Below are 22,691 nucleotides of genomic sequence, written 5' to 3' on the forward strand. Positions count from 1 at the left end.
TTTAGTATTTGATATATTTGGCACATACGCTTGAAGTCAATTTCAGAATCAATGGGACAAATAGTTCGGTTTGCATCGGGTGTGACAAACTTCACTTTCATAGTGCCAATGCCAAGCCCCTATCTTTGACATATCTCATCTAGAATTGACTCCCAATGAGTCAACACTGTGAACTGGAGGACTCGACCCTCCCCCCTATACCTAGCAACTGCGCAAAAGGTATCTATTGGCTGCCTGCATGAAGAAAGCATGGTTAACAATTGCATGACCACAAAAAATAAAATCAGAACAAGTATGGAGAAGCTCACATGAATTGTCTTCCGAGTGAAAAAATATTCAAAGTACAAAAGTGCAAAATAAAACCAAAACAACGGGGAAGAGACAAATCTATCTATCCTGCGTAGATGGAAACAAAAAAAAAACCAACAAAAAGGATGATGGAAGAAGAAGAAGAAGACAGTTTGGGTTAAAGAAACATATAAAATGGAATATTGCATGAAGTTAACTGACGGAGTTACACCCAGGGATCAAACTGTCAGCAAAATAAAAAAGGAGGGACTGTCTGTCAAATTCAAATGTCAGAGGGACTTTTCCGGGAAGTTTTGAAATTTTCAGGTACTAAAAATAATTTTCCCTTAATTATAACTTGGAATTATAGTTAATACTCCTTCCGTTCCTTTTTATTTATCATAAATTCATGTTCCTTTTTATCTGTCATTTTCTAATATCAAAAATCATTTATTATTTTTTTTTCTAAAACTACCCTAATACCGATTTTTTTTATTAGAATTAAATATGAGAGAGAAATGTAAAAATATAAATTAAAGGTAATTTTGGATAGATAACAAATTTTTTATAAAAATTTATGAAATAACTAAATTTATTGGTACATGAGATTGGGTTAACACAACCGATAAAAAGTAACAGGGAGAGTAATAATTTCAAACTTCACCCTAACGCTAGCACATTTCCATCCCGGCGCGGCGGCAAACTCGTTCTTGGTTTTCCCTCCCGCCCAAAATCGAAGGCGCCAGCGCAAAGGAGCGCCATTTCCTCTCAGCGATCAGAGAAGATCGTCAAAGCATCGATGAGGCCGGCGGTGTTCGAAGGCGCCAGCGTGTTGTTATCCCGGAGCTTGGTGCCGCCAGAGGCCTTTGACGCCGTCCATGACGCTCTCCGCCTCAACGGTGCCCAAGTCTTCCTCTGCTGTGATCCCTCTCGCAGCGCTCCTTCTGAATTCCATGTTATTTCGTCCATCGATCATGTTCGAATCCCTTGCCCATTTTTCGATTTCTTTGATTGTTACTGTGATCTGGAACTTGTTTGATTGTTGCCCACTTTGGATTTTCAGGAGAAGTTCGAATATCTCAGGTCTAAGGGTTGCAAATTGGTAGGTATGTTGGTTTCCTGCGATATTTATTCATTACTGTTTGTTTGAAAGAATATTATCTGAACAAGTTGAAATCATGTTGTAAAAACTGAAATTTAGAGTTAGTTTAACCTGATCAAGCTATTGAAATTGTTAGAATTGCATTCTGAAATATGGCAGTCCGCGGGTGTGCTATTGATGTGCTTTTATGTGGTAGTTTCAGCGTTCTTTATGATATGAATATCTGATTGATTTTTATTGCTCCCAGTTGAAATTTGTGCTGATAAGGTCCCTTGTTTGTATACTTCATCACTTGATTTCTTGTACATTCATGATGTATTTCAGGACCACAATGTGTACTTTCTTGTGCCAAGGAGTGCAGAACTTTACCTAACCAGGGTTACACCTGTTGCCTCGCAATGGATGGAGTGAAAGTTCTTGCCTCTGGATTTGAGAAGGATGAGAAGGTATTTTGCTATTTTATAATGTCAATTTATGTCAATTGGTGACCAAAGAGTTTGTTTCAATGTTTCTCAGGACACTTGTTATCTTAAAACCTACTCTATTTTTGTGAACATTTTGAGTTGGTTGTTTTGGATAAACTAGGCAACTATTCGAACCTACCATATTTTCTTGTACATTTAGGATTTTTTTTAATCTTGCATGGCATATTGGAGTTTGGTTAGGGGATTTAGGATTTACTGGTTATGCTGGATAAATATTGATGGCTGCAGTTAGCATGATCTGACACACACAAGATAACGACCTTGTTTTCCATTCACAGAGTTAAAAATCTTCATATTTCCAATATATGTCGGATTGATTGCTGCTATTGACATGCATTGGATGTGGCTTGAAAGAAATGTTTTTGAATCCAGTGGCATGCAAGTAATCATAGAGAAAAGAATAGTCCCATCACTTCCCTTTGTTTTTCCTTTTAGATGACTTATGATGTTAGCTCGAGTGACTGAAGGAAAGTTTTCCAAATTGTTTTGTTTGTTTCATTTTTCATTTAAATTGTTTTGCAGGTTAAGATTGAACTGCTGGTGACTGCTATGGGAGGAGAATTACACACGAAACCATCTCTAGATATTGACTTTGTCGTTGCAAAAAATGTTTTGGCTACCAAATACAAGGTATTGTTGAAAAATTTCTTCCAAATTTCCTTCATTGTTTTGGAAATTGTCAGTGCTTTACTTGATGTTGCTTTCAAATTCAAATTTCATAATTGATTTGCTTTTTACATGGTGCAGTGGGCTTTAAACGTTCTTAAGAAACCTATTGTCAACGTGACCTGGGTATATCAATGTTGGACTGAGCATCGCATTGTGCCTCAAGAGCCATTTAAAGTTCCTCCTTTTAGTGGTCTAACAGTTTGCGTCACTAAAATACCTGCAGGTAACTGATACTGGGTTATATGGTCGAAACACATGCTTTCTTTCTTATCACTTATTCAGTGGGTGTGATCAATAGGAGATGGTAATAGGGGTCCATAACTTGATCAAAAGGTTGAAAAGATATGGACAGTTGGTAAGCTGAGTATTGCTGCAGGATTGTCTTCTACATGCCTAACAGTGGTTTTTTACTTTTAATTAACTAATCTGGTATTAGATTTTGTTTCACTTTCCACTGAAAACATCAGAATCCTATGTTTGTGCTGTTTGCTGCTGTTTTTTAGAATGATGACTCAGGTCTTACCTTTCACTGGTAGATGCTGGCTCTTGTTTTTTTCTTTTGCCAAATTGATGTAGTGTTCATTTTCTCAGACGAACGGAAGGAGATGGAAAAGTTCATTGTGGAAAATGGCGGCCATTATTCTGCTGATCTAACCAAGAAGTGCACCCATTTAGTTTCTGATATATCCTTTAAAGTTTAAAGTAGTGATATTTGCAGATAATTCTTATACTTGTTTTCATTCTTTGCAAAAGCTTAAAATGAATATAAAGTCATACCCTTGACATTCTGCACGCTCCTGGAGGGGATAAATACATGGTTGCGAAAAGGTGGGGGCATATTCATATTGTTACTAGGAGGTGGGTTCATCAGTCTATTGCTAGGAAAGGTAATACCATCACATGCTGTTATTTGGATTTTAAGTTGACTCAATTGAGGATTTGCAAATCTTTATTCCCTGCAGTTTTTTTAATCATATTTGACTCATCATATTTTGTCATACATGTAGCTTGTCTAGATGAGGGATTCTACCCTGTTGTCGAAGCTCCAGTTTCCTCTAATAATGTGAAAACTTCTCAGAAGGAACTGGGCAACCAACTTCAAACATCAGAGCCTATACCGCCAACAGAGTTTGGGGATCTAGAAACTACTTTGTCACAGAATATGTCAGCTACCTTGTCAGATGCTACCAAGACTAACAGTGAGAACACAGATGTACCTGTTATACAGAAGAAAGTGGAAGAAAAAATTGATCGATCTGTTGCTGAGGACTCTGAAACAGAAGACAATGACCTTTATTTGTCAAATTGTAGGATTTTACTTCTGGGTTTGGATGAAAAGCAACTATCTAAATCAGTGACTATGATACGCAGAGGTGGGGGTTCACGCCACATGTTACTGAATGAAAAACTCACTCACATTATCATTGGCAACCCTTCAGAAATGTATATTGCCTCTTTTTAGATAGCTCCTTCCTGAATCCCTTAATTTTTTATCCCCATTCCCCAGTTAAAATTACCAGTATAGAAGATAGCACATCCAGATTTAGAATTTAACTGCATTTTTTTAGGGAAAAGAAAGAGGTGAGACGCTTGGCTGCGTGGGGTGTCATTAATGTTGTGAAAGCTACTTGGTTGGAGGAATGTGATCTAGCAAAGAGAGAGCTTCCTGTGTCATTGAGGCATGTTGTTTCTGATATGTTACCGCCCAAAGGTATGCAGTGATGACTTCTTTACCTTAAACTTCATTTCTGCTTATCCTTGCTAATAAGTTGGCATTGTAATAACATTTTGTCTTGTTTATGGATTCAAATATTATTAACTTGTAATTTTCTTGTTCACTTTGTTGTCTCAACTCCTAAGCTTCTACATGCTCCACTTGGGAGACAGCAGCTGACTTTTGCTCCGGCAAGAAGTGTAAAAGCTTCTCTGGAACTTCTCACATGCCAATGAATACAGTCTCTGAGGATAGGACCTTTGAACGTGGATCACTGGCGGAAAAGGAAAAAGTGAGAGAAAATTCTGAAAAAGGTTTAAGTAGGAGTGGCCATGCTGAGTTAGCAACTAGCTCTGAGCAGTCAAACAGGGTTTATTCATTGAAGAGTGCTCGTAATGATAATCTTAAAAGGCTATTTCATTCTAGCACCATGGGTTCCAGTAGAAAATCATCAAATATGTTCCAGGGGCAATCCTTCTGCTTTTCAAGCTCATTCCCAGAAGATCGGGTTAGTCTTTGTTTCCCTTTTCCTCTTGACCTCTCCATACATGTGCATCATGTCCCATGATTATTTATTTGATATATATATATATATATATATATTTGTTAAAATACTGGGACTCCTGTTCGTCATCTTGGTTCTAATCGACAGCCACAATAGATTTATCACATTCTTTACTCTATTGCCATTCATTCAATTTCGCTTGTGGAACAGTTGATTTTGCTGTAGTCATGCCTTCTACCTCAAGTTTGTATTTGATCAAATTCATATTTCATCCATTTTAATATATTATGATTTTTGTATTCTAATTCAGTGTAATAATGCTTCATAGCAGAGACCTGAAATTATTGAATGGGTCAGGGAAGGGGGAGGACAGATAATTGATCACTACCAGATGATGAATGCAAATTTCATCATCGAGACTCATGGTTCTTTTCAGGGTTCTCCGGTAGCATCACAGTCAATTGCGGTTTCCCCTCACTGGATACGCTTCTGCTTAGAGGTACATAAAATGTTGATTCTGCTATGCTTTCAGCTAGTCACTATTTTTTCTTTTGGTTCTTTTTCCCCTGTCACGATAGCATCTTCTATTGGTTTTTGCCCCCTTTTTTTCAGCATTAAAGTTCCCTTTGACAAAAATTGTTGTCAGAGAACTCGATTGAGTTCAGCTGATAGTTGCCCTTGGAGGATCACCATGATCTTTGCTCATGCATTTTTCTTATATGGATGAATTTTTGAACCGCACATGCGAGAATTCTAATGCTTGTTTACCTTTTAGGTCTAATGGTACTGATATAATCTAATGTGGTATCTTGATCAGTGGAAACTTATCACCACCAACTGTTCTTATCCTTGAAAGTTAGTTATAGTTCATTTCTCTTCAAATGGGAGTATTTGGTTTCATGTTGATCTCTGAAATCAATTTAAAGGAGAAATTTTATTCTGATACCAGAGAAAATTCTTATCCAAATTCATGTTAAATTTTATAGGTTTTCTAATGAAGCATTGATGATATGATTGTTTTGTTATTTGATTATCTGAGATCGCCTTCCTACTCTCACTAATTGAGCTCTAATCATGTGTTTGCTTTTTTCCAAGAACTTTCAGCACTGTTTCTCCTAGATGTGACTGTTATCTGTAAATTAATGCTACAACATCTACACCATATTTTAGAACAGTGTCAATTATCATGGTAAGAATTTTCTGGATTTAGTTTCATCATATTCAGGCATCTGTTAAGTCATCCAAATCAATGAAATAGCACTATCGTATGTGTATATTAGGGAACTCATTATATGCTGGATAGATTGTAGTGCCCATTTATTTGATTTTGCTACTATGCTGAATAATCTGATTCCCGCTTTCCCTCATGAAACACTACATTTGCTTCTTCTTCTTTCTTTGTTGTTGTTGTTGTCCTTTTTTTTTTTTTTGGGATACTTGTAAGGAGCACGCTTTTCATTTTGCTTTAGGATGGCCGCATACAAGACGTTGGAAATCATGTTCTTTTCTCACCTTTGTGCTGTAAAGTTCCATTTCCTGGGTTTGAACAACTCCGCTTTTGTGTCTCCCAGTATGAAGAGAAAGATAGGCTACTTTTAAGAAATTTATGTCATACTCTTGGAGCTAAATTCACAGAGAAACTTACTAAAAAGGTCACACATTTGTTATGTAAGTTCACCAGTGGCCCAAAGTATGAAGCAGCATGTAAGTGGGGGATTCATTCCGTTACAGCTGACTGGATCACTGAATGTATCAAACAGGTGATGTATCTCTCTTTCTGATTGCAGCTCAAGAATTTACCTGTCTGTATGACAGATTGATTTCATCTGAATGATTTTTCAGGATGCAATGGTTTCTCTTGAACCTTTTTGGCCTAAGGCAGCTACTGCTCAGGATAGAGAAGCAGGCTTATGCACAGTGAGCCAATATCCTACACAGGCAGCTCGCATGGTTATTGCAAGTGTCCCGTCCCAGCGAACGAGTGATTCCCAAGTTCCCATAGAATGCCAAATTGCAGATGCTGGTAAGGTCATAATAATGTGACAAATGGCTTTGTTCTACATTTTAATTCTGATTGATCTTATTTAAATATGATGATAAAATACAAAAACCCTGAATATTATTCCTCCAACTTCACTGGGATATGTAGGATGAGATGAGATCTTAAGATCTCAACTAGAAACAAATTAAGATAAAGCATATCAAGATTAGCAAAAAAACATCAAGCTAAGATAAACATGCTGATTAGCAGGGGTTGCAGATCAGAGACACTCTATGACTTTGGTAAAAAGGCCAAGATTATCAGAAAATAATAGTATGAATGTCGCATCTGGTAAAGATAGGACGACTGAAGATGTCAAGGAAGTATCTAATGCTGTACCTGATGTTGCAGATGCCATTGAGGACCTATTAGCCCAGTCAAATAAGGTATTATTGGAAAAGAAATTCCTTAGAAATATGAATGATTGATCCATCTCATTTCATTATGGTTTTGATATTAGATACACGACATGAAGTCACCTGGAGGTTCTGGTTGTGATCGAAGTGTATCCTTTTTTACTTGTACTTTTGTTTGTGTACATTGCATTTCAACTGCATACCAGAAAATTTTCTTTGACCTCAAAGCTGCAGACTTTCTCACCTCAACATCCTATTATTAGTCAGAACAATGCTGTTCCACACTCCAATTTTGAGATTGGAAGACCATGGTTAAGCAGGTGAAGTTCTTATAATATTGATATCATCAAAGTTTAAAAAAGTTTGTTTTCTATTGCATAATTTTGTCTATGATGTCTAGTTAATGTAAATAGATTTAGCTGGAGGTAATGAGGTTGTTATACTTTAACTGGATTGCCATAGCCATGATAATGGTGTATAGAATTAGACTAAGTAATAGTCACACATTGGTTGACTTGGCAATTATGTGAATATATCAAAACGGGGCTTTCATCCTATTAGCTCAAGATTTTGGGTGGAATGGTGCCTGGATAATATTTTTGTTTTGGTTTGCATCAACATGGTTTGTAAATCCTAGAGTAAATCCTGGAATGGTGCCTGTATATTATTAGTTAATAATCACCTTCCACATTTCCTATTCAGGGATTCGAAGCAAGAAAATCAACATAATCCTTCTGGTCATAACAGGAACTTAGGATCTTATGATACTTTCAGTGAGACTCAAACTGAATCTCAGGTATCTGATTGGATTCTTTTCAGTGCTCTTTTTTATACAGTACAATTTAACACCTTATGAAGTTTTTGGTTGATTTAGGTGGTTGGTTATGAAGAAGATTTGTCAGGCAGACAAAAGATAATTGATAGAGTTCGATCACAGAGCATGACTATGACTCCTGATAAATACACTGAACCTTAGAATGCGTGAGTGGAGCTGCCAGTGAGAGTGAATTTTATTAAATTTACTCTCTTGCTTTTGCCTTGCTAATGCAGTGGAAATTTTGTGAACTCACGCAACAATGGCAATGCTAAATCAACACCTCATTCAGTAATTGGCCACCAGAATAGATGCAGAGAAACAACTTAGACAACTGATATTTTCATGAAATCTGCAAACTGCTGATGGGTCAACCTTGCTTCTGTTCTCTGTAGTAATACCAGCACCCATGATTCATGAATGTTCAGCCAAAGGTAAACTTCCTTGTTTGTATATCTCATGTATCCCAATGTCGAGCAATGGAAGCAATCGAAACTCTCATTTTGATGAGATCACATGATCTAGAGTTTCCATGGCTATCGTCCCTGTACCAACTAAATGGATCACTAAATCTACAGGTCAGGTCCGTATGATGCATGCAATCGATGAGGAGACCACATCGGTACTGATTTATAAATCCATACATGTACCAAATGTTTTCCCTTAATGCTTGATTTGTTGTAACATTTGGATCTGCGGATTTAATGATCCAAACAATTATAGATATAATGACTATGGACTTTCCAGATCAGGGAAAGCCTATTAGATGAGTGATTTCCACCACTATGTCATTTTTTTCTGTAACACTGAAACCTACAAGCTGTTTTGAATGAGTAATGGCGGCTAATTTTATTTTTACTGTCCCTTTGGTTCATTTGCAATTTGTTTCTTTGTACCCTTTTACTTTCGAATGTAGCATATTTATAATGTTTATCCACTTTTCAGATTCTTTTTTTTTTAATCTAATTTCGGGGTTTGACACTTGAATAACAAGTGAAATTCCCAAATTAATGGATTTATTTGCAGATTACTCATTCAAATCTTCACGAATCTCATTGTTCTGTCATCTTTTTTTGTCATTATGAACACTTGTATTTATAATGAGAATTTACTGTTATTCGTTTGCAATTATTGCAAAAGTTTAGGAGTAAAATGCAAAATAAGCCAAATCCATTTGTAGTGTCTGTGAACCCTCCAAAAACCAGTGGACCTGAACAATGGTGTCCCCGCCCAAATCCTGCCATGAATAGCTCTCCATCTTTTAGTTTTAGCTAAGCTGCTGGCACTGGTATTTTAAGAAGGGATCACAAAAGGAGTGCTTGGATTTCGGTCAGATGTTGGCTTTCTATAGTGGCTATGGCGCTGTGAATCTATGGCTTCCTTGTGGTGCTGAGAGAGTGCAGCGTGGCTGTGGTTTCTTGCTGAAAAACAACTGGTGGTGGCGAGCATGGAGTTTGGAGGTGCCACCACCGCAGCTGCGGTACGTCGGAGCTCGAGCTCAGCTTTCGGGTTTCCCCTCCTCACGCATCGGTTTAGACTCTCAGGTCCTCTCTTCTCTCTTCTCTGGTTTATTAAACAGTTGTTAGATGAAAAATCTGTTAGTTTTACTGTGTAGTTTTCTGTAGTTCATGAACACAGTGAAAATGAAGAACTCTCGCATCTTGTTTGTGTCTGTGTGGTGCTTTTGAGCAACATGCTTAAACCATGTCTTTTTGTTTTTGCTTATTACTTTATTGTAGGATTTTAGCACAATAAATGAGTAGTGTGATTAATTAGTGCTTCATGATGAAAAATATTTTAACAATTGCTAGTTTAATGTGATATGGTGAGTAGAAGACAGATGACTCACTTTGAACTAGAACTGAGAAGTTTTTATTTTGGAATTTGTAGAATTTCCAATCTCAAGATTCATCTAAGATGTTATGGGTTGGTCCTGTCCCTGGTGACATTGCTGAACTTGAGGCATACTGCAGGATTTTTAGAGCTGCCGAACAACTTCATACTGCTGTGATGGGGACTTTATGTAATCCGGAGACTGGAGAATGTAATGTTTTGTATGACAGGCCTTCAGAGGATCTGCCGTTATTGGAACAGAAGGTTGTTGCGGTGCTTGGCTGTATGCTAGTGCTTCTGAACAGAGGAAGAGAAGATGTTCTTTCTGGAAGATCCTCGTTCAAGAATTCATTTGAAATGGCAGACACGAGCATTCCAGATGGTAAGCTTCCACCTTTGGCTATTTTTAGAGGTGAGATGAAAAGATGTTGTGAGAGTCTGCATGTTGCACTTGCAAATTATTTGATGTTGGATGATGATCGTGGGGCAACTATTTGGAGGCGATTGCATCGGTTAAAGAACGTTTGCTATGATGCTGGGTTTTCTCGTGGGGATGGCTATCCTTGCCCTGCAGTGTTGGCAAACTGCGGACCGGTTTATTTTTCCATTTCAAAGGATGATGAGTCATTGGAAGATTCTGAAGTGGCATTTTGGAGGGGTGGTCAGGTTACAGATGAAGGATTGTCTTGGTTAGTAGAGAAGGGATTCAAGACAATAGTAGATCTTAGAGATGAGGCCGAACAAGATGTCTACTACCAGTCTGCTATTGACCAGGCTGTTGCATTAGGAAAAATAGAGGTCATAAATTTGCCTGTTGAAGTTGGGACATCTCCTTCAGTGGAGCAGGTTGAGCAATTTGCATCATTGGTATCAGATTCCAGCAGAAGGCCTATTTATCTCCACAGTCAAGAAGGAGTTGGCAGGACCTCTGCGATGGTTTCAAGATGGAAGCAGTATGTTACACGCAATGCAAGGCATATTGAAACCTACAATTCACTTAATGGCAAGCCTTCAAAGAACACCATGGATGAAGAAAGTGACTTAGATTTCCAGAACATTATCTGTTCGAACTTACAAGGGGACAATCTTTCTGAAGATAAATTTTTTTCAGAATTTCCTAATCCGAGATTCAGCAAGGAAGGCATATCAGCAATTCAATATGAACAGCAGGATTGTGAGGCTGGTGATAAAAATGACTCCATGCAAAATACTACACCAAATGGTAATGCTAATGGTGCATACATTGTGAAGGAAGAATCTTTTTCAAGTGTCTCAATAGTGAGCAATCCACTGAAGGCACAGTTTCCTACCTGTGGTGTTTTCTCCAGAAAAGAAATGACCCAATTTTTTAAACAGAGAAAAATCTCACCTCTGACATATCTTAATTCTCAGAGGAAGAAGGTTGAAATAATACCTGATTCAAGAAAGAAACAGAATTATCCGGCTCAGGGGAACGTTGTTCCTTTAGGTACTACCCTATCAGATTTGATCAAGCCCCAAACATCAAATGGGACATCTACTGATGGAGTTATCTGTCTCAGGACAAATGCGCCTAATATTAGCAATGCAAAACAAATGAGGAATCAAAGCTCTCCGTCTTTAGGTGCAAGTTTGAACGGTTTCCCTCCAGTGGGATTGTCCAAGCTTGCTACTGAACCTGTAGCTTCAAGTAATTCCAGCAATAACTCCACCGAAACTCTATCTCCCCCCATAGGAGAAAAAAGGAAGACTGTGAATGGCTCTATAGATTCAATGGCAGATGGATTGGATCTTGTCCAAGGAAATATGTGCGCCTCTACAACTGGTGTTGTCAGAGTTCAATCTAGAAAGAAAGCTGAGATGTTTTTAGTCCGCACTGATGGGTTTTCTTGTATACGGGAGAAGGTGACAGAGTCTTCTTTGGCTTTTACACATCCAACCACCCAGCAGCAGATGCTCATGTGGAAATCTACACCAAAGACTGTGTTACTATTGAAGAAGTTAGGGGATGAACTCATGGAAGAAACAAAAGAGGTATACCATTGAAATATTTTGTTTTTGTGGTGGTTTCTGTCAGCTTTCCTTTTCTGTTTCTTTGTCTTCCTGCATATGCATTTAGGCATCTAGTGAAGCTGGTGCTTTTGAACCTGTAGGTTGCATCCTTCCTGCACAGCCAAGAGAAAATGAATGTTCTTGTAGAACCTGATGTCCACGACACACTCGCAAGGATTCCTGGTTTCGGCTTTGTCCAAACCTTTTATTGTCAGGATACCAGGTATATTTCCATGGACCTAAAGACAAAGGTCGAACCTTATATTTTGTGTTTACATGTTCGTTTTAATTGTCAATGGTGATTTTTTTTTTATGCAGTGACCTTCATGAGAGAGTTGATTTTGTAGCATGTTTGGGAGGTGATGGTGTAATTTTGCATGCATCAAATTTGTTTCGAGGAGCAGTTCCTCCAGTGGTCTCCTTTAACCTGGGATCTCTCGGATTTCTCACATCACATACTGTATGTTCAACTCTCTACTTGTCTAACTAACTTGGTTAGTAGTTTTACTACTTAAGAGTTCTTGTTCAATTCTTTTGCTTTAGTTTGATGAATATAGAAAAGACTTGGGGGCGATCATCCATGGGAACAACATGCTGGATGGAGTTTATATAACTCTTAGAATGCGCCTAAGATGTGAAATTCTTCGGAATGGAAATGCGATGCCTGGAAAAATATTTGATGTCCTGAATGAAGTGGTTGTTGACCGTGGTTCTAATCCCTACCTTTCCAAAATCGAATGTTATGAACATAATCGGCTGATAACTAAGGTAAGATTAAATATCTCCTATTTGCAAGCAGTGGTATGTTAACGGTCACTCCATGTCTTTATTTTTTATTTTTTTAATTTTCGCTTAATGTTGTGTATTTTTATCCTCTATTTGGGAATGCTCCATGAGCATGTCTCATATGTGTGCTCTTGAGCTCTCTTTTCCATAATATTCTTTTTACTGCTACATTCTAGCAGCATGTGTTATTGCATTCTTGAATTCTTTGCCTTCAAAATCAACTTTAGCATACTTTTGTTTTTAATGATCAAAGTCTTTCAGGTTCAAGGAGATGGAGTTATAATTGCAACTCCTACTGGCAGCACAGCTTACTCAACATCTGCAGGGGGGTCAATGGTAGGAATCAACAAACTAAATATCTCTATACTTGTTTTAAGCACTAGAGTTAAGCTTCAGAATTGATTGTAAAAGCTTGCAAGTAATTTAAAACGTACGACTAAATAATACGTTTATCTTTTCCTAATTTGTTTCCTAATTTGTTTCCTAATTTGTTTCTGCTATGCATTCAGAATATATATGCAGTGCTGATTAAAACAAACTTGTGTTACAAACTCACAGGTGCATCCGAATGTTCCATGCGTCTTGTTTACACCAATTTGCCCACATTCCTTATCATTCAGACCCGTCATTCTACCGGATTCTGCTCAGCTTGAGTTAAAGGTAAACTTACTTCATTGTCAGTCATTCTTATCGCCGATGTTTCATCTGACGTTCTTGTGTAGAAATAGCCGGAATTTATCTGCCTTTTTCTTTATGGATTTAAAACATCACAAAGTGAATTGAATGTGAATGTAGTTCTCTAACCAATGCAATATTATTTGAATATGATCGATATATTAATAAAACAGATTCCTGAAGATGCAAGAAGCAATGCTTGGGTTTCATTTGACGGCAAGAGAAGGCAGCAACTGTCGAAAGGTGATTCGGTTAGAATATCGATGAGTGAACACCCTCTACCAACTGTGAATAAATCTGATCAAACTGGTGATTGGCTCCTTAGCTTGGTTCGGTGTTTGAACTGGAATGAGAGGTTGGACCAGAAAGCTTTGTGAATAAAAATGTAATTTGATGAAGTTTTCCAAGAGAAGAAAGTTCAAGATGTTGTACATATCTGTGTAGAATATACAAAGAGAGGAAGGCAAGATTATTAATCTTTGTGCATATATACCCCTGTAAAAACTTGTAATTATACTTGAGCTCTCCTTGCTATGCAAAGTGTATTTAAAAAGCTTAAAAATTTTGTGCCCCTTGAACAATTTTTTTTCTTTTTCTGTATAAACTTTTACATATGAGGCACTGTGAAATTATTTCATTGTATTTTTTTTTTTTTTGGGTGGTAATTTATTCAATTGAATTATTGATAGAGAATTAGGTGTGCATGAGACTGCATGAGTTCTTATCAACCAAAAATTGCTTATTGGTAAGAGTGTATTTTGAGATATAGTAAGAAATGTTTGTGTATTTATTTTTATATCTTGATTGATAATAAATTTATAAAATATATGGAATTATATGTTGAAAATACTAATTACATATTATATATATATATACACCTAACAAAGATGCATGAGATACTCATTTCAACGTATTTAAAAGGGAGACAAAATCACACACACACATACACATTTAGCAGTGTAGTGTACATAATTATGAGTCTGATATTATGATTAAAATTATCATACAAACCCACTCAAATTATATATATTACAAATATCTATTATACCTAATACTTAAAAACTCAAATACATTACATGCATGGAGTTTGAGATATAAATGAGACAGCAAGTCCATGTGGAATTGAAGGCAAAATCCAGAGACACAGATAAGAGAGTTTGGGAGTAAAAGCCGGAGAAACAATGAATCTAACACACTAACTCATGATATATATATATATATATATATATAACATAATTAATTTCGTTCATGGGGGAATGAATCTAACAACACTTCCAACCACTTTCAACTTCTAACAATATCACAACCTTTTTCTTTATTCTCCTACTACTTCTTCTCTTCTTAATTTGTTGACACCTATACAAATTAACATACATGCATGCACATATATATATATATATTATACTTAATTTAATTGAGTGTAACTATAAGGTCTTGATAGATGTAATCAATCTAGTAAAGTTTTCTGCTAGATCTTAACGTTAACATGCAGGGATAAACCTTCTTCTTTTTTCTTTTTCTTTTCTCAAACAGAAATCACATGGTTTTGCATGTTGATGATATATAATAATTTCCATGCATTGTATTTGTGTTTTTGCTGCTTTTTACTCATTAATTCTTTTATCTGCATCCTTCCAACTTTACTGGATTACTGTTTTCATGTTTCTGTTTATCTCTTCCACCATTTCTCCACACACACACACACACATATAACAATATGATTAATTAATATAGATACTAGTCTAATATAATATTTACTTTTGAGTCTAAAGGAGGGACTAGTGTTCCATATATATGAATAAATGATGGAGCTTTAATTTCACAGTTCAATCATGCTATTATATATATATATATATATATATATATATATATATATATATATATATATATATATATATATATATATATATGTATATAATTTTCAACAGTTTTAATTATATATGCATGCATGCAAATCTCTGATTTTTATGAAAATGAATATAATTAAAAATATAAACTAAGTCTATCATTGGAGACAAGCAATCTCATGAATATCTTTGATCATTCTCATCTCCAGAAAACTTTGATGTGTTGTTATGAAGTCAACATTGTTCATTATAACTAGTACTTTATATGTATATATATATGTATGTATATATATATATATGATAATTAAATTAAAAATAAAGCTGGAGATGCTCAAAATGCCAACCAAAATAAAATTGAAAGTCTGGCATGTTTGGGAATTTGTTATCAATGAATGAGACTGAAGAACTAGAGAAGTATATATATATATATATATATATATATATATTTAAGTATATGCTTGCTTTTTAATACCATTTATATATATGATTCATGTTCCTTGATTTAGCTTCATATTCATTGCTTCTGAGCATATCCAACTCATATTAAGAGTGCAAATCACTGGATCAATTTCACTTCTTTTTCTTTAAAAAACAATTTTAAAGAATAATATATAATTAATTATTTCTAATCTGAAAACATACATATAAATAATTAATTTGTAATCTATAAATTAAATGTAAATATAACAATTCACTAGTTAATTAACTTAATAATATAAGTCATTGATATTTTTAGTCCTTGCATCTCATGGAATGGAATCTTGGAATCTCATGAAGATGGGCCCCACCATGCATGCAAAACCCCTAGCCACGTGTGCATGTTAACTATAAATTCAATCCACCATTAAACTAATTAATCCCCCCATGTTCATAGATAAAAAAAAAATAAAGACAGCTTTGACCATGCTTAATGTTATCTAATTTAACCAAAACCCTAAAAACAAGTACTAATTATAAGTCATGACTCAAGACCAAACAGTCTTAAACACTGATATTTTATTAACCTAAAGTGTGACCTAAAAGATAGGTTTTAGTCAGCATTTGGTTAATTAATTAAGTAAATCTCAGATTAGAGGTTTGAAGTTAGAACTTATAAAAATAGTATTATTTCTTAATTAATTTCTTAATATGGACCATGTTACATTGGGTATGATTCAAAAACATAGTTTCTATAAATGAGGTGTAATGCCGGCACGCCAACTGCATGGGCGGGACGTCGGCAGAACCGATGCCGGACTAACTCCTAACATTAATTAGTTTAGAGATCATTATCCTTAATTAATTAAATTTAGATGTATTAAGATGTTACACCATCTTGTTATTTATAATATGTTTATAACTTAATATAAGTTTGTACCATTGTATTAATTTAAATTATTAATATAATGCTCAGCTATATATTTTTTTATTATTAATAGATGGATAAATAATACGTTGGTCCTCTTGATAGTAAATAGAGTTTAGTTGTACTAATCATATTGATTGTTTGATCTTGTGTTTGTTATCTACTTAGAAATAATATTATGTTTGTTAATTATATATATATATATATATATATATATATATATATATATATATATATATATATATATATATATATATATATATGCACTCATACAACCTCATAATATTGGTGATATATATCACTTAAAATTTTTTAAACAATTGCTTTAAAACTAAAATAAAAGGTTGTTTAAAATTTCGAATCTATCGGAATAGAAATAATTAGAGTGTGAGACATTAAAAAAAAATCACTGAGAACAAGATTTGATAGAAACAATGATAGTAATATGTCCTCAATTGTGGGTATGGGGTCGTAGTCTAAATCCATTATTCTCAACGGCTGAAGGTTCATGGGTTCGGTGATTGATTTTCGATCCACGTGCAAGCATCTGAGACCTGGACTGCCCGCATATTATTAAATATATACATAATTGAGAGGTATATAATATACATGGTTAATCTTATAATCATTATTATTATTTGAAAAACATAAAATATATATATATATATATATATATATATATATATATATACACGTTCACAGTTGGGTACAGTAAACCATAGAGAGACAGACTGTAAACATCATGAAAAAAGACAGACTGATTAAAAGATTGATTGAGTTTATTTTTTTCAATTTTTTTTGATTTTATTTTTATAAATCTAGTAGAAATAGGATTGAACTGTTCAAAATGATTGAATTACTATTATAATTTTTAAATTACTGTTTTTAATTATTTATAATATAGGATGTTTCTAAATGACTAATGCTCACAGACTGATGCTCACATTTATAATATATATATATATTTTTTTTTTGTTGAAATATTTTGTTTCAATTTTAAGTTTCTTATATTCAATACATATATCTTTATATATAATAATTAAAGCTTCACAAATATATATTTTTAAATTTTTAAATGACTGTTTTTAGTTATTATACCCATAATTTCACTATAGGGGAGAATAACAATTGTAAATAAATTTTTTTTAAAAAAAAAAACCTAATTAAAGACAATGCGTGAGGTGTGGGCATCCGTGCATGCCATGCTTAAGTTGACCTTGTAACTTATATATATAATTAATATAGTTTAAGTTTATATTACCACTTAGTCTTATAATCACAGCAAGGACACCGCCCAAACATGATAGTTTAATACTTCATCATTAATATATATTAATAACTATGCTTTGACATTCAACCCAAATTTGCACTATAAATACCAATCTCTTTCTCCATCTCCAAAACATCTCTCATTTTCCTTCTTTCCTTCATCCGTTCATTCATTGATTCCAACCTTCAATATTTTCAACCACTTCAATTAAAAATGGTGGTTCCAGTGATTGATTTCTCAAAGCTTGATGGAAATGACAGGGAGAAAACTTTAGCTGAAATTGCCAATGGATGTGAACAATGGGGTTTCTTTCAGGTAATTAATTAATTAATTAGTGTTTAATTTTTACTATCTTCAATGGAATTAATATTAATGAGTTTGAGAAAATTTAAATTTGTGAGCAGTTGGTGAACCATGGGATATCAGTGGAGTTATTAGAGAGAGTGAAGAAGGTGTCTTCAGAGTGCTTTAAGTTAGAAAGAGAGGAGAGATTCAAGGATTCAAGCACAGTGAAGTTGCTAAACAAGTTAGTTGATAATGAAGACCAAAAAACAAGGCTGGATGATGTTGATTGGGAGGATGTTTTCATCCTTCAAGATAATAATCAATGGCCTTCCAATCCTCCTCAATTCAAGTAAGTTTTCATCCTTCATTATATAGATATATATATCTTCAATATTTCTTACTTGAGAGCTTGATCATTAATGCCAAATAAACATAGAAATGTCATACTTCAATTTGAGTATTTATATACAAAGTTTATGATCTTCGGAAACTTGCAGGGAAACAATGAAGGAATACCGAGCAGAGCTCAAGAAGCTCGCGGAGAAGATAATGGAGGTGATGGATGAGAACCTTGGCCTCGAGAAAGGCTACATAAAGAAAGCATTCTCCGGCGGGGTGGACGACGATGGTGTTGAGCTTCACCGTCCCTTCTTTGGGACGAAGGTGAGCCATTACCCTCCGTGTCCTAACCCCGACATGGTCAATGGTCTTCGAGCTCACACCGATGCCGGAGGAGTCATCCTTCTTTTCCAGGATGACAAGGTTGGTGGCCTGCAAGTACTGAAAGACGGCCGGTGGATCGATGTCCAGCCATTAACCAATGCCATTGTCATTAACACCGGAGATCAGATAGAAGTGCTCAGCAATGGCAGGTACAAGAGTGCATGGCACAGGGTGCTGGCGAGACCTGACGGTAATCGCCGATCAATTGCTTCATTCTATAATCCGTCTTTCAATGCCACCATTGCTCCAGCACCGAAACTGATCACCAGAGAGATGAAGGGGGAGGAGGAAGCTGCTCGTCTCGCTTACCCTAAGTTTCTTTTCCGGGATTATATGACTGTGTATACTCAGCAGAAATTCTTGGCTAAGGAACCAAGGTTTCAGGCTGTTGGTGCAAGGTAGTAATGCGGAGATGATGAAGATGAATGTTTGGGAATGCATGTGTGAGGTTTGTGGTGTGTGATTTTAGGTTGATGTGTTTGTGTTTGTGTTTGATTGAAAAGAGATGCTTGTTTGTAATAAATCAGCATCCTTTCTGATGTTCAAGTGTGTGGTTGAGTCAATGTATCACTATTGCTTGTTAATTAAATTATGATGTGTTTACAAGTTATGGTAATTATTAAACATTTCACTTTTCTCTGGTTTTGCTAGTACAGATTATCATAGTTGTATTTACATTTTATCTTTTGAGAGTTCTGCTATTAATATAATTTAGATGACAGTAGAATAAAAATAATGGCTCACTTTGATCTTATAAACAGTCATTGAACTAGATAAAACTTTACAAAAATTTAATTCAATCTCTAAAATGGACTATTTTTTATTTAACTCAATAAAATTTTCAAAATTTTGAATTTTATTTTTTACTTATTTGTTTTTGACGGATCCATTTTTTGGAACAACATATTGAAAGCACTATAGTAAAGTCGACATCTTCCAACAGGTGTGATTTATATACGAAAGGATTCAAATTCGAAACCTGCACATGAACAGCCTAAACCTCTACCACTTGAACCAACCCTATGAACTTGATACCAAATGAGATTTATTCAATAAGTAAGAAAGAAGGCAAGATAAAATAAAAAGAAGTATGCATTCTAAAAGCCATTAAAAGGTTTAGATTTCCAATTAAGAGAATAATTCCATGGCATAATACAATTCCAAATGATACAATAACTATCAAGTCATTACAAATTGTACACATCATACATATCACTTTTATTTTGATACATAAATAAAAAAAAATTAAAAAAAAAGTAAGGGGCATGCATAACAGTGTTGTTTCCGAACTGATAAAAATACAGACTTGAAAAGCAGCATCATGTCTCTATGCAAACAAATGCATCAAAGAATACTCAAGTTCAAGTAAATTGTACTTCTGCCAAGCTATAAAATGGCATCTCAATATCACATAAGAATAACATACCTGCGAGTGTCAAGTAAAACTTTTGAATGAAAGAAAGATGCAGATTGTCTCACGAATGCACCCAATTTGGTGGAAGATCAACTTTGAATGAGTAAAGTTGTTCATTAAATAATTCCAATTGAAATCTTTGATCAATCATCAATCAAGAATCCTTTCTCCTGTGGAAAACAATAAGAAAATGACAGAACTAAATATGCAAAGGTATCCAGGGATAAAGAATACAGGTTTCCAACTCTCGGTGCCGGCGAGATCCATGTTTGCTGCTTTAGCATGGTCCAGAATCCTTCCGGTGAGCCCAACACCGACAATACCAGCTAAAGTTCCTGCAGTGTTTGAAACTCCCATCACAATGCCTGCATATCTTGGAGCAACATCCATGTGATTCACGGCAAATCCAGCTCTCCCTAGAGCCAAGAACCCGAGAGATATTGAAGAACAGAGAACAGTTCCACCAGAAGTTTGGAACAATGGGACTGCCATTAGAGCCATTGCAGCAATAAGGAATCCAACAGTGTTCAAAAGCTTGCGAGTCTTAGTCACTGATAAGATCCTTTTTGTTATGAGATGATCAGCAGCCACCCCACCTACATTCGAAAATATGACCATGTTCAAGTAAGGTAACATCTTCGAAGACCCCATATCCTGCAGACTGAGCTTCAAGCCGAGCTCAAAATAGGTCGGCAACCAATTCATCAATACATACAACGCATAATGAAATGTGAAGTTATTCACCACAATTGCCCAAATTGGCAAACTGAATACTATCTTCTTCCATGGAATTTTAGGAGCATGTACAGAACTAACTCCATTTTGTGCTTTGATCTTTTGAACAACCCCTTTGCTATCTTTGAACACCGATGATACCGGTAAATAGGTGTCTCCAAAACCAGCAGCAGCGGCCTTGGGATGATCAGAACGAGGTGGATCACTAGCATACTTATACCAGAGAACAGACCAGAAAGCACCTAATGCCGCTTCGACGAGGAACACAGACCGGGGACCATTAAACTTAACCAAACTTGGCAACAAAAGCATGCCTGCAGCCGCGCCGAGGTACATCCCAGACATCGTCAATGACACGGAGCGAGAACGCTCATGAGGAGGCACCCATTGTGCCAAAACAGTATGAATTGAAGGAAAGATGAAGCCTTGCGCCACTCCAACAAGCAAACGAGCAATCACAAGCAACACAACCCTAGAAGGGTCAACAGGGACCAAAGCACAGGTCAAGGACCACAAGACAAAGGACAAGAGCAAGACGCGCCTCCCACCCAACCGCTGCGCCGCCCATCCACCAGGCACTTGCGACATCACATAGCCATAATAGAACGCAGAGAGTATAACCCCCTTGCTCGATTGATCCACGCCAATGGCGTCCGCAACGAAAGTGTAAGCAATGGAGAACCCCATTCGCTCAACATAGCAGACATTGGTGCAGATGAAGGTCAACAGCACAATCAAATAGCGTTTTGGAAACCTAATTCTCGCCATTTTTGGACTAATTTACATCATCTAGAAATGCAATTCATAAACCCTAGAAAGATGGATGGTGGATTGAGAAGAGACTGACCTTCAGGTGATGATGGAGCTCAGCAATGGCGAGCAGGAGGCGAAGAGATCGGAGAAGAAACCCTAGAAATGGAGGTCAATGGGGGTTGGTGAAGGGGGGGTTTATGAGGGAAGTGAGATCTCGATGGCGTTGGCTCGTCGCCCGTGCGAGACGAGCGTTGCTCTCTCTGCGTGCTTAACGGGTCGGATCTTGATGTCCGAAACCCGAATCCGACCCGAATTGATACACAACTTTTCCACATCAGCATTTTTGGCATTACTTTTTTGAAAAATAAAATATAATTACATCCCTGTTGATGTGACAGTTTTTGTCATTTTATTAATTTAATTTTTTTTAAAGAATAATAAAAATCAACTTTGTGAATGTATCTTAAAAATTATGATTTTTTAATAAAGTGAATGTCACTGAGCCATGACTTCTTTAGTAAAGTAAAAAAAAATTATGATTTTTTTTTGTAAAATAAAGATATTAGTTTTTTTTATTAATTTTTATAATATGTGATTTCATAGGTTTACCCAAAAAAATAAAACATTACAAAAATATGTTAAGTAATATGGACAAAATAATTATTTTATTTAAAAATTAATTTATATGGTATATATATATATATATTAAGTTTGTAAATCTATTCCAAAATTCGACTAAATAAAAATTTTAATTTAAAAAATCAAACAAAATAATATTTTTTTATGTCACATGAGTGAACCATTTTACCACCGTTAAAAATAAAAAATTTAACAATAAATTTTTTATTTTTTGTAAATTTAGAAAACCCAGAATTTAAAATAAAAATCGATCTTTATTTTGCACAAGGAAAAACGGTAGGGGAGGATTTTATTTTTACTTTTTTTTTAAAACATAATACATTTAAACTTCAAATTTAAAAATAATAATTTTTTAATGCAGGGAGTGAAGGTAAGGAGGCA

At 35.4% G+C, this 22,691-nt stretch overlaps 4 protein-coding genes across 8 annotated transcripts; 3 read left to right on the plus strand and 1 right to left on the minus strand.

Moving 5' to 3' along the window:
- The first annotated feature begins 965 nt into the window (after nucleotides 1–965).
- On the plus strand, nucleotides 966–8,832 carry LOC120252995 (DNA topoisomerase 2-binding protein 1). 4 transcript variants are annotated; one of them, XR_005534193.1, is made up of 19 exons: nucleotides 966–1,264; nucleotides 1,352–1,394; nucleotides 1,715–1,836; nucleotides 2,398–2,505; nucleotides 2,623–2,767; nucleotides 3,136–3,227; nucleotides 3,338–3,431; nucleotides 3,552–3,987; nucleotides 4,113–4,255; nucleotides 4,405–4,766; nucleotides 5,095–5,262; nucleotides 6,233–6,523; nucleotides 6,606–6,786; nucleotides 7,012–7,190; nucleotides 7,265–7,309; nucleotides 7,395–7,480; nucleotides 7,863–7,956; nucleotides 8,035–8,408; nucleotides 8,553–8,832. XR_005534193.1 is itself a non-coding variant. In XM_039261222.1 (18 exons), exons 1-18 carry the CDS (start codon nucleotides 1,088–1,090, stop codon nucleotides 8,134–8,136), a joined length of 2,868 nt encoding a protein of 955 aa, XP_039117156.1. In that variant the 5' UTR covers nucleotides 966–1,087; the 3' UTR covers nucleotides 8,137–8,832. The 4 variants fall into 4 exon arrangements, 3 of the variants coding, with proteins under 3 accessions (XP_039117156.1, XP_039117157.1, XP_039117158.1); XM_039261222.1 differs by having other exon boundaries at nucleotides 8,035–8,832; XM_039261223.1 differs by having other exon boundaries at nucleotides 7,015–7,190; nucleotides 8,035–8,832.
- A 360-nt stretch (nucleotides 8,833–9,192) lies between these two features.
- Nucleotides 9,193–13,950, plus strand: LOC120252959 (probable NAD kinase 2, chloroplastic). 2 transcript variants are annotated; one of them, XM_039261176.1, is made up of 8 exons: nucleotides 9,193–9,518; nucleotides 9,865–11,820; nucleotides 11,940–12,061; nucleotides 12,157–12,298; nucleotides 12,382–12,606; nucleotides 12,886–12,960; nucleotides 13,183–13,284; nucleotides 13,473–13,950. In XM_039261176.1, the coding sequence occupies exons 1-8, from the start codon at nucleotides 9,309–9,311 to the stop codon at nucleotides 13,674–13,676; spliced, it is 3,036 nt and encodes a 1,011-aa protein (XP_039117110.1). In that variant the 5' UTR covers nucleotides 9,193–9,308; the 3' UTR covers nucleotides 13,677–13,950. The 2 variants fall into 2 exon arrangements, with proteins under 2 accessions (XP_039117110.1, XP_039117111.1); XM_039261177.1 differs by having other exon boundaries at nucleotides 9,398–9,518; nucleotides 9,948–11,820.
- Nucleotides 13,951–17,940: 3,990 nt separating this feature from the next.
- LOC120252939 (1-aminocyclopropane-1-carboxylate oxidase-like) lies at nucleotides 17,941–19,842 on the plus strand. The gene is made up of 3 exons (XM_039261145.1): nucleotides 17,941–18,076; nucleotides 18,166–18,395; nucleotides 18,544–19,842. The coding sequence occupies exons 1-3, from the start codon at nucleotides 17,975–17,977 to the stop codon at nucleotides 19,169–19,171; spliced, it is 960 nt and encodes a 319-aa protein (XP_039117079.1). The 5' UTR covers nucleotides 17,941–17,974; the 3' UTR covers nucleotides 19,172–19,842.
- A 77-nt stretch (nucleotides 19,843–19,919) lies between these two features.
- On the minus strand, nucleotides 19,920–21,973 carry LOC120252937 (probable anion transporter 6). The gene has a single exon (XM_039261141.1). The coding sequence runs from the start codon at nucleotides 21,684–21,686 to the stop codon at nucleotides 20,334–20,336; it is 1,353 nt and encodes a 450-aa protein (XP_039117075.1). The 5' UTR covers nucleotides 21,687–21,973; the 3' UTR covers nucleotides 19,920–20,333.
- Nucleotides 21,974–22,691: the final 718 nt, after the last annotated feature.

The sequence above is a fragment of the Dioscorea cayenensis genome, chromosome 25 (genome assembly GCF_009730915.1).
Source record: "Dioscorea cayenensis subsp. rotundata cultivar TDr96_F1 chromosome 25, TDr96_F1_v2_PseudoChromosome.rev07_lg8_w22 25.fasta, whole genome shotgun sequence".
Taxonomy (NCBI): Eukaryota; Viridiplantae; Streptophyta; class Magnoliopsida; order Dioscoreales; family Dioscoreaceae; genus Dioscorea; species Dioscorea cayenensis.